General features: G+C 41.7%; 1 protein-coding gene across 1 annotated transcript; it reads left to right on the top strand.

Moving 5' to 3' along the window:
- Positions 1-8,925: 8,925 nt before the first annotated feature.
- On the top strand, positions 8,926-10,448 carry IL17C (interleukin 17C). Its single transcript, XM_075187787.1, has 3 exons — positions 8,926-9,028; positions 9,556-9,884; positions 10,125-10,448. The coding sequence occupies exons 1-3, from the start codon at positions 9,011-9,013 to the stop codon at positions 10,360-10,362; spliced, it is 585 nt and encodes a 194-aa protein (XP_075043888.1). The 5' UTR covers positions 8,926-9,010; the 3' UTR covers positions 10,363-10,448.
- Positions 10,449-10,729: the final 281 nt, after the last annotated feature.

Here is a 10,729-nt window from a genome sequence, read left to right as displayed (position 1 = left end):
GTACCGGGCCTGCTGTGCTTAGATGACAGTGGCCTGGACTGTACCGGGCCTGATGTGCTATGATGAATGTTGCCTGGACTGTACCGGACCTGATGCTTTAATGCAGCCGTTCAGCAGTACAATGCCCTTAGAGTTCATTTTAAAATGTTGGCCAGTGTGGAATTATAAAGTGCAAATTAAGAAAGTAACGGACAACTAAGAACTGAGTTTTAGGTGGAATTAAGTGACCACAAATGAAATACAAAGCACCCCATATACAGTTCCACAGTGTTGACTTTATATCAGAATAAAAATGTTCTTCTCCAAGGTATATGTTTGTTCCGCTCTCCACAGTTAATCCGTCTGTCGTTCATTAGTGTTTTATTTGAGATCTAATTATCTGTATCCTGTGTTGGGTCACAGACCAGTGGGTGCGACTGTGTTCTAAGCCTGTGAGGTGCCAGTTCCCTCGGTAGTCTGGCGTTTAACCAAGTAGGTACATAAGCCACAGGACGCACCTGTCATTAGCTCAATGTCTAAGGATCTCCTGCCCTTCTTCCCCCTTCCGGTTTTAAAGATAAAATATACTGTATTATTATCTCTAGGAAATGTTTATTAGTATTCAGACTCTAAATGTTTTACCCTAAGCACAACTGGTAGGCAACAGACGGCTCTCCATAGCTGCTGTGGAACTACAAATCTCAGCATGCCTTGCACGCTCAGTGCTGTTTACCTCTGCCATACAATCATAATGTGAAGAGAGGAATAATCTTGAGTGTATTAACCAGTAGTGCCGTTACTTAGACTCTTAGTGCCTGGGGCGAGAAAGACAAATGCCGTCCCCCTAGCCCTAAATTTTAACCAAGTCAACCTAAAATTTTCCTAAACTGCGCCCCCCTTTAGCGTTGCACCCTGGGCGGTCGCCCCTATAGCACAGCCCCAGTTACGGCCCTGTTAACCAGAGTTGCCATAGTGTTGTCTTGCTGATTACTGATTGCACTGCCATTGTCCTACCTCTCTGGTCACCATCTGGGCCCCTGCACCATTCCTGGATGTTTGTTAAATAGGCCTCGGTACAATTTTGTTTTAGACAGGTTTTCATATAATGTACCAGTAAATTTATTTAAATTTTTTTATACAATTGTGAGAAAAAGGACTAGACAGTGGGCATGGTATCGGAGAAGTGTGGGCTTTGTTGACCAGGTAGAACGTGGCTTTGTAGATAATGGTTAGGCCATGAATTTTCATTTGTAAATGTTGGGAGGTAATGTAAGCTTGGTGTAACCAACTTCCAGGCCTCTCTCTGTACATTGCTCATCATACCTGCCTTTACTGGTGAGAACCCTCATCTATTTTTTTTTTTTTTTTTTTCTTTCATGGATGTGTCCTTACAGACAGATAACAGAGGTGATTTTCAGCTTTTTTTGGCTGTTTTTTTTATCTAAATTATACTTATTAAACTCAGCGGGTCAATAAACCACTAAGCACCTTGTTTAGATATGCTCTACTGTTACGTATCTTCTGGTACATTAATCTGCAGATCCTCCCAGTAGGGGGAGGGGACTGCACTGGATCCTCCCAGTAGGGGGAGGGGACTGCACTGGATCCTCCCAGTAGGGGGAGGGGACTGCACTGGATCCTCCCAGTAGGGGGAGGGGACTGCACTGGATCCTCCCAGTAGGGGGAGGGGACTGCACTGGATCCTCCCAGTAGGGGGAGGGGACTGCACTGGATCCTCCCAGTAGGGGGAGGGGACTGCACTGGATCCTCCCAGTAGGGGGAGGGGACTGCACTGGATCCTCCCTGTAGGGGGAGGGGACTGCACAGGATCCTCCCAGTAGGGGGAGGGGACTGCACAGGATCCTCCCAGTAGGGGAAGGGGACTGCACAGGATCCTCCCAGTAGGGGGAGGGGATTGCACAGGATCCTCCCAGTAGGGGGAGGGGACTGCACAGGATCCTCCCAGTAAGGACAGGTGATTCTGTCCATCAAGGCTCTGTCTCAAAGGTGGATACGTCCTCTGAAAGCTTCAACTTCATATTCAAGGTAAACCAGGGGCTGACTGGCACATTTTAGCCTGGGGGGGCGAGTGTCGGCTCAGCAGCCTATTAGAAATATTTTAAAGGAATAAAATAAAAATGCAGGTAACCCAATGACTCGCCCAAGGAAGCCCACTATGGGATTGGCTCGGGGGGCATATGCCCCCTACCCCATCAGCCCGACGAGTCAGATTTGCATGTAGATGGCGATCACGTTTGCGGTCTCTTTGGTCATCAGCCATAGTTTGTCGTTGGACTTTATCCCGCGACGTCCTTCGTCTTTTTGCTGCTTCTTGCTGTGCAGTTACTCCCACAACAGACATTTGTCATTAGGTGCCCTTGTAGTTACACTTTGTTGCTTAAATTAATTAGTATGTTCCTATTAATTTAACAATAAGTGTAAATAGAACAAATGGATAGAGAATCAAGTCAATTTTGAATAGCAAAGATCGATATAAATGGGGACTGCCACCCAAAAACCTAAATGAACCAAACAATATAACCCCAAGAAATGAGGACAATCTAATCAGCAGGAATAATCCAGTACACCAAAGTCATTTGCAAACAGTTTACCAATATATATATATATATATATATATATATATATTTATGAGAAGAAAATAGTAAAGTAGTGAATCAAAATATTGTAGCTTCCACAATATAATACTATTTATAGACACAATCGCTCTATACTTCCTATTATTTATTCCCTCAGAATGTTATCAGACTTGAATCATACATATCTATCCATTAATAAACGTGTAGACTTTATCATTGAGGCTAATGATCTTCCATTCATTCAGCCCATCACCTATTATTATGGTTGTAAATTCTAATCAAAGATATAGTTTTATTCCTCTTAAAATGAGCGCTGGATTTTCCAAACCTGTCGGTAATTTTCTGGTATCGTATAACTCTTTCTACTTGTATAAATGATAGAACAATGTTTTGTCCCTATAGTATTACACTTTAAATGTTATATTTAATCTTATATAGTTTAATTCATTGTTTCATTTAAATAACACATTGGTCTCCCATACTTTCAATTAATTTTAATCATGCTGCGTGCTGTCGCTAATGTTGAAGACAATATTTGGTTCCTTGGATGTAAATCAGTAAATGGGATGGAATCACAGTATTGCAGTACACATACGTGTCCATTTGTTCTGTAGTGTTGTTGTATCATAGATACGTGTCTCTTATACTACTGTTCTGTCATTATATGATGAGGGTATTTAATATGATCTCTAGGAAATCATATGGTGACATCTCCTTCATTGTGATATCAGTGGTTTTTCCCTATCTGTTTCCTGTGTCACTGACCAATACAAGAATTTATGATTCTTCTATTGAACACGGTTGTTTCCAATCACGGGTTCTCCTTTGTGATATAATAATATGTAGGATCTTTGACTCTTCGTGTAACTTATGAAGATATTGAAGTGATCTAAGGAGTCACACGGCTGTATAGAGTATAAGGCTGAGGGATTATGAGCAGTTTACAGAATGTAATAACCTTATAATCTACAGTCATTCATTAAAATACACAAATGTTTCCTAACTAAATACATTGATTAAAGGGTTGCTCAGTCTGTGGAATGTGTAACCCCAGGGAGATACAGATTCAACCAACCTCTTTAATAAAAAAGCCTTTTTGTCCCCTGGCTGACAATTATATTTCCTATCAAGGAAGATGTCTTTCAGAAATTATATTCACCCTCGTTTTGCCTTGAGAAGTCCAAACATTCTCAGTAGTCACCCCCCTAATCCACCCAAACCATGTCTATTTTGGGTGTGGTGTTTGCAGTTGGCTGTGTCCCTTTTTGGGCACTGAAAACTGTGTATCTAAATTATCTGTTTATATGTTGTCATATTCTGGTGTTTGAGGTACTGATCAGGTGATTAGTGAGCTCACGAGGGAGGGGCCTCGACAACCACTTGGCTTGTTTCAGTCAGGCAGAGAGGGGAGGGGGGGGGGTGACATGTGAGATCCACAGGGTACCCTGGCAGGTTCGACAGATGGAGAATAACAGGTAGGTATATTTCTGGGTTTTACTTTTTATACTCTAATCAGAAATATAGTTTTAGGTTTGATCGTTAGTTGTCTTTAAGTTCATACTATAAATATCCGAAGATATTGGCCAAATATTTTTCCTTGTCCTGCCAGATCTCAGGATTCCTCCTCCGTCTACAAGATCACAGACTTCAGCTTTTTATTGCAACATGAATAGAATAAGTCTCTCATGTAAGTTCATAATGTCAGAATTTGTGATGATACAATATTTATTATTGCATGTATACAATATTGTACTTATTATTGTATTTATCCAACACCTTTTACTTGTTAAAAGTAGCAGATGTTTGTTTTTTTCCAATGAAAGAGTAGCATTGAATTAATGTGAATGTATGTCCATATTTCTTTTAAAGAGAAATAATGTTTCACAAACATTTCACATCAAAGAAAATTCTTAGATATAATGTAATGTTCATCCAATATGTTGTGTTAATATTTCTTCCGCCTTCCATTTTATCTGGAAATTTTATTTCCCCCATAAATTATATATTTATTGGGGGGGGGGGTTTAGCAAGCAAATCTTCAAATAAGGTTTTAAAGCGGATCCGTGGCTCAGTCATAGTGGAGGCAGCCATTATTAAGGGCTGAACCCAGGAACTATGGACATAACTGAAGCACGGGGCACTTTGAGGGTGTCCTATAGGGGGTGTGGCCATGCGGGAGAGGGTGGGGCGTGATATGGGTGGATTGAGAAAATTGGCCCTTCCTGACACATCCTGCTGCTCCACCCTCAGATTATTGACTCCACAAGGAGAACTCCGCCTACAGGTGTGACGCGGAGCTATTCATAGGAATTCTATTTGTGTCTTTTTATATGTCTGTGGTGTATTTTTTTTTTATCATCTTGTGATATTTGTTGATGCAGATTTATACACAAAAATGTATCCAAACAAGAACAAACTGTGTTGTTTCGTACAGACAGTAATGATCCCTCCCTGGTCACTTGGAATGTTGGGATAATTGTGTATGTAATGTTTCCTCCTTACTATATGTTATAGTAAGGGGGGTGGGGTGCTGGCAAATTTTAGCCCTGGTGGTGGGGAAAGGGGGAGCGGCCTATTAGGAACATTTTAAAGGGAAAAAAATGGAGGTCACCCAGTGACCTAGCACAAGGTAGCCCACTATGGAACCAGCCCTGGGGGAAGGGGGGTGGGGCAGATGTCCCCCAGCCCAGCCAACCCCCTGACTATATTGCTATCCAACGCTTCTGCCATCCGGAGGTTCCACGACGCACGATCCTCCCAACACAATTACAAGGAGGAAATCTACAGATGGAGACAACTTTCCAGGATCAAACCCTTATCTCGGATATCTTCAGCTCTGTAAAGCTTCCCCGTCTTTTTCAGCTAAACATTTACATAAAGCAATTTGCATATAAATGTAGCGTCCCCTTGTCAGATATCATCTCGCAGCGGTGAAACCGTTTTACGGTTTCCTTACTGTATTTTTCATTGTTGCTATTCCTTAATACTAAGAATCATCCTACTTACATTGTGTCGTCCACCCATAGTATGTTACATTATCTGATGAGTGTAAACTATGATATTGGTGGTAGAATCTGTTTCCAGGACCTAGGTAGGAAAATGTCTCTCTGAGGTTGTCATCCTCGTTCCCCGTATGGAGCAATCTGCTGAGGTTCCTTAATAATCCGCAGGACTTTTCCTAGCAAGTTACATTGTCAGTGATGTCATTTCCAGATCACTCTTCTTAGATGTGAAATAATGAGGTCATTTGGAGAGACCAGGGAACCTGTAGGGATATGTCATCATGGCATGAATGAGAACAAGGACATTAATACAAAATATTATGACACATGGAATTCATATATTGACTTTCAGCTACTGGTATTGAATATCGCTGTTATATTTTGTCTGTTTTGTTCCAATGTACATTTTTAGCTCTGTAAAAGATTTATTCACACTCACTTTTGTGGTCTTCTGCCAGTATTGTATTGACACAGGTTTTTGATACCCTCCCCTGTCTCCCCCAATCTCATTTGCACCTTACCCCTTCTTTCCTTTATGAAATAACGTCCGCCTACCTCTCACTAGCATTGTGCGATGCAGAAATATTCATATGGATTATATAAAATGATGGGGGTGGGTGACTAGCAGCCGCTTTGTGGAGTTTTGTAAACGTCTGTGTTTCCTGGTTTATTTTCTAGCTTCTTGTGATTTCTGTATATGCTAATTTATGCCCAAAATGCTGCAGGCATCCAAACATATTCTGTATGTGTCTGAATCTCTATATAATGCATATTGTAGTAGAGGTGTCTGAGTTCTAGTCCGTCATTATGCAAGATCACACTGCCCTCGGGGACCAAACTGAGCTGGCCCTGGAAAAGTATTTGGAAATACCTAAATAGTAGGTGACAGCTCATTGACACATATTTTACTCATCTGCATGAATGCCCAGTGTACCTGATGACACTACCTAATTACCAGCTACAATTTAAGCAGCACTTGGCCAGAAGCCAATTAACCAGTGCATAATAATTACGGGGGTACAAATTATCTACATGGTTTTTTTTGCAGTGTATAATTAGTTTTTTGCATTACAAGTAGCATTAACTATCGGTTTCATGTTCTATTTGCTCCTCTTCGCTAGACAATAAGCGGGATAGCGAAGCATTTTACAAACCGATTTTCCGCCATGCTATGTAATGTTGGAGAATGTAGTTCATTTATGTGATATCTTCCTTTTATATCTTAAGCTGGGTACACACTACAGAATTTTCCACCAACTTTTTATGCCGAGCGATTTTACATGCGATCGATGTTCCGATCGCTCGGTCCATGGACTGCATACACACTAGCCTTGTTTAGGACGATAAAGGGAAGAGCGGACGTCCCTTTAGCGACTTTTTACAGCCATGTTGTCGTGAGCAATGACTGTAATTTCGTACTCACTGTTGTGGATCGGTCGGAAGGTTATATACACTACACAGCGGAAACGAGATTGGAATGATAATATTAAACGGTACGACCAACCAAATGTGGCGACAATCGTCCATTTGGGCAGACTTTCGACCATCGTGTCACTGCACACACTGACCCGACTTTTGAACGAGCGGAAGTATGTCGGCTGATTCAGCCGATTATTGGACGAAAACCGTGTAGTGTGTACCCAGCTTTAGAGTGGTCATTTGGGCCTCTCTTATATGACAGGAGGGATATCTTGATTACCAATGTTACATATTTACGTTTTTATTCTCTTACATTTTGTGCCCCAATTAATGTTGTTTCTTTATAAAGTGATCATAAAATGAGCGAACGGGATCCCATTGACACTAACTGCGTGCGTTCCCATTAGCGCCTCTGTCCCTGCTATTTTGTCTCCAAATAGGGGCAGTCTCTGCCCGTGGAACTTGTTAAATTATCACAACCCTCGATGGGGAATGCAATTTTTGCATTTGCTGCAGAATCATCATCATCATCATCATTTATTTATATAGCGCCACCAATTCCGCAGCGCTGTACAGAGAACTCATTCACATCAGTCCCTGCCCCATTGGAGCTTACAGTCTAAATTCCCTAATATAGACACACACACAGACATAGACAGACAGAGAGAGAGGGAGACACTAGGGTCAATTTTGATAGCAGCCAATTAACCTACCAGTATGTTTTTGGAGTGTGGGAGGAAACCGGAGCACCCGGAGGAAACCCACGCAAACACAGGGAGAACATACAAACTCCACACAGATAAGGCCATGGTCAGGAATCGAACTCATGACCCCAGTGCTGCGAGGCAGAAGTGCTAACCACTAAGCCACTGTGCTGCCCTATCCGGTGCATTATGGCGCCAGTCTCACCTTTTGTATGACACAACCTGATCCATCCGTATTCAGTAAGATCTGCCCATTAAACTGAGTAATAAATACCCCCCCTCTCCTAATATAACAAATCAACACCATCCTAATGCATGGTCATACAAACAGACACAAATGCGTACATCATGTTCTAAATCACAAGGCGACGACTTCTGCACCCGAGATTCTTTATAGTTCGTAAATGACCATCTAAGGCAGTGTTTCCCAAACCAGTCCTCAGGGCTCCCTAACAGTGCAGGTTTTCAATATCTCCTTGCTGGAGCACAGTTGTATTCATTACTGACTGACACAATGTAACAGATCCACAGTTGGTCCTAATTATGTCACATGTGATCCGGAAAACCTGCACTGTTGGGGAGCCCTGAGGACTGGGTTTGGGAAACCCTGATCTAAGGGATTCAGTTTGGAGTGAGGTGACGCCAAATATTGCCGCCATGTTCTGATGCTCACATTTCTGCCCGTTACGGTAAGGAATCTCTGCTCATTTTTCTGCGCACCTGTTTGGAACACGAGAGACAATGAGCAGAGGTTTCATCCTCAACGAGGTGCCTCCGCGGACTGTTCAGGAGAAACGTTGTGCTGAATTTAATCTAAAAGAGTATTTAATTGCAAGAGTTCTAAAAGTCCTTTGCTGGAAATTCTTACTGGAAGAGATAGTGAATGTGTGGGGCCGGCAGGGTTTTGCAGAACAGAGTACAGCCTACAGGCGTGATGTGACTTTGCAAGTTTTGTTGTTGAGGAAAAAAAAAAAAAAAAAAGAAAGAGTGTGGGTAATTAAAATACACTGGAACGAGCAGTGGACTAGCAGGCACCGTGCACTGTGGAATGCAGAATGCTTGTTACCTGCAGTTGACAAGGAAGTAGAATGATTGTTAAATCACACTTCCCTTTACGTAAAGAGACACAACTCTCTCCTCACCTGGATTTTCCGATGGGAGGATACTAGCTTGTATATAAAATGTCAGTGTGTGAATACGAAGTCAGAAGCTCAAGTGGTAGCCACAAACCTTACTGGGATTATATCACCAGATCCTCTTATCTACAATTCTTCATAATACTCTAGGACGAGATAGTCTGTTTGCAGCCATGGATTTCAGAGCAATGGTAAGCAGATTGTCCTATTACTATATGAGGCTGTGTTGCTGGAACTCTCTTCACAAATATGATTGATTCTTGATTTTTTTTATGAAGCCAGTCTCTAAATATACACCCCCCCATACCCAGACAGCAAATGGTAAATTGTGTCTGTAGAAACTAGTACTGCACCTGATTTTATTTTTTATTTTTTTTGTTTACTTCTTTGCAAATGTTTTATTTTTGCATTAATGTTTGAATGGTGCATTTCTCAGACTTCAGGCGCTCATATTTTATGCACTGCATAAAATGTTTAAAAAAATTTTTCCAACAAAATTAAAAACTGCCCAAATGGACGTTAAGTATAGTCCAAATATCTGTTTTCATTATTTAGCGGTTTACACAGCAATTTTTCTTTATTTTGGAATGTAACTTTTTTTTTTTATTCAGTACTATAGTGTAAAAGAGCGAAAAATAGTCGTTGTTTTGTGAAAAAGTTTAGTTTGACGATGAACCTCCTGTAAAACTTGAATTAATTATAATTTTTCTCCCTCTAGTGTGTCCTAATCTTGCTGGCCGTTTTCTCCAGTAACATCTGCAACGCCAGGCATCACCCCAAGCATCACCTTAAGCATCACCATGACGTCACGTTCTGCTTCAGCGATGAAGAGCTGAAGAAGACACCTTCCAGTGTTCTGGATAATTTTGTTGGCCACAGAATGCGTTGGGAACAATACACCGCATGGAACCTGGTCTCCCATCTGGAGGACATCAAGAATAGGAGAAAGAGAAGCAAGAGGGCATCAGAGACAACATGCCCAAATTATAACTTGTTACAGACTGGTGAAAGGGTGGAGGAACGCTCAATCTCACCATGGGCTTATCGGTAAGTACGGGACTCTCCGCTTATTGCCGTGTTTAGAAAAGTACATTTATAAATTTCAATGTGAGCTTGAGGAATGATTATTTAACCAAAAAGATTAAACATCAGAAATGCTTAGTCCCCTTATTTCTGTGTCTCCTTACTGTTATATAAAAACCACTAGACCGTAGATAATACTGCTAGGATCTTGTTTGGACACTGACTTATTACGGTTTCTCTGACCTTTTTCTTTAATTCTTGCAGGATCGATGTTGATGACACCCGCTACCCACAAAAGCTGGCATTCGCTCACTGTCTCTGCCAACACTGTATTAGTTCCGACACTGGCAGGGAGAACAGCTCTCTAAACTCGGTTCTGATCAAACAAGAAATGCTGGTCTTGCGTAAGAAATCGTGCCCTCACAACCCGGCCTTGTCCACCTTCGTCTTGGAGAAACTGAGCGTCCCCGTGGGATGCACCTGTTCTATACCTCGGTACTGATAAGTGCCGTCGTGGCCGGACGCTAGACAACTCCCGTGGAGCCCTGCGTCCTGCACTTATATAATACACCCTGTGTCGTGACCGTGTCACACAGAGTTTGTTTGTTTTAAAACATTTAATTTACCGTTGTAGTCTCTAATTTCCCTTTGTATCCCTCCTGAGGCTGTAGCAGCCGTCGTTGAACAGGAGCTTTGAAATGATTTTGTGCTGATTTGGTAAATTTAAATTCCAGATCATTTTAGCCAATTCCCCCCCACCCAAAATGATTTGCTGGTCGAATCACTAGTAAATTAGTTCTCAATTGGAATATTTTATCCTAGGCTTACGGCATATCGATGTCAAGGTGGATTGTTGCCTATCTTACCGT

This window comes from Mixophyes fleayi, chromosome 10 (genome assembly GCF_038048845.1).
Source record: "Mixophyes fleayi isolate aMixFle1 chromosome 10, aMixFle1.hap1, whole genome shotgun sequence".
Lineage (NCBI taxonomy): Eukaryota > Metazoa > Chordata > Amphibia > Anura > Limnodynastidae > Mixophyes > Mixophyes fleayi.
The sequence above is the reverse complement of the archived record's forward strand: the minus strand, read 5'-3'. Positions and strand labels throughout refer to the sequence as shown.

What these genes read in the sequence shown, in the direction of transcription:
- IL17C (XM_075187787.1), top strand. An exon ending in ATCTCACCATGGGCTTATCG is followed by an intron (nt 9,885 to 10,124) that starts GTAAGTACGGGA and finishes TAATTCTTGCAG; the next exon opens with GATCGATGTTGATGACACCC.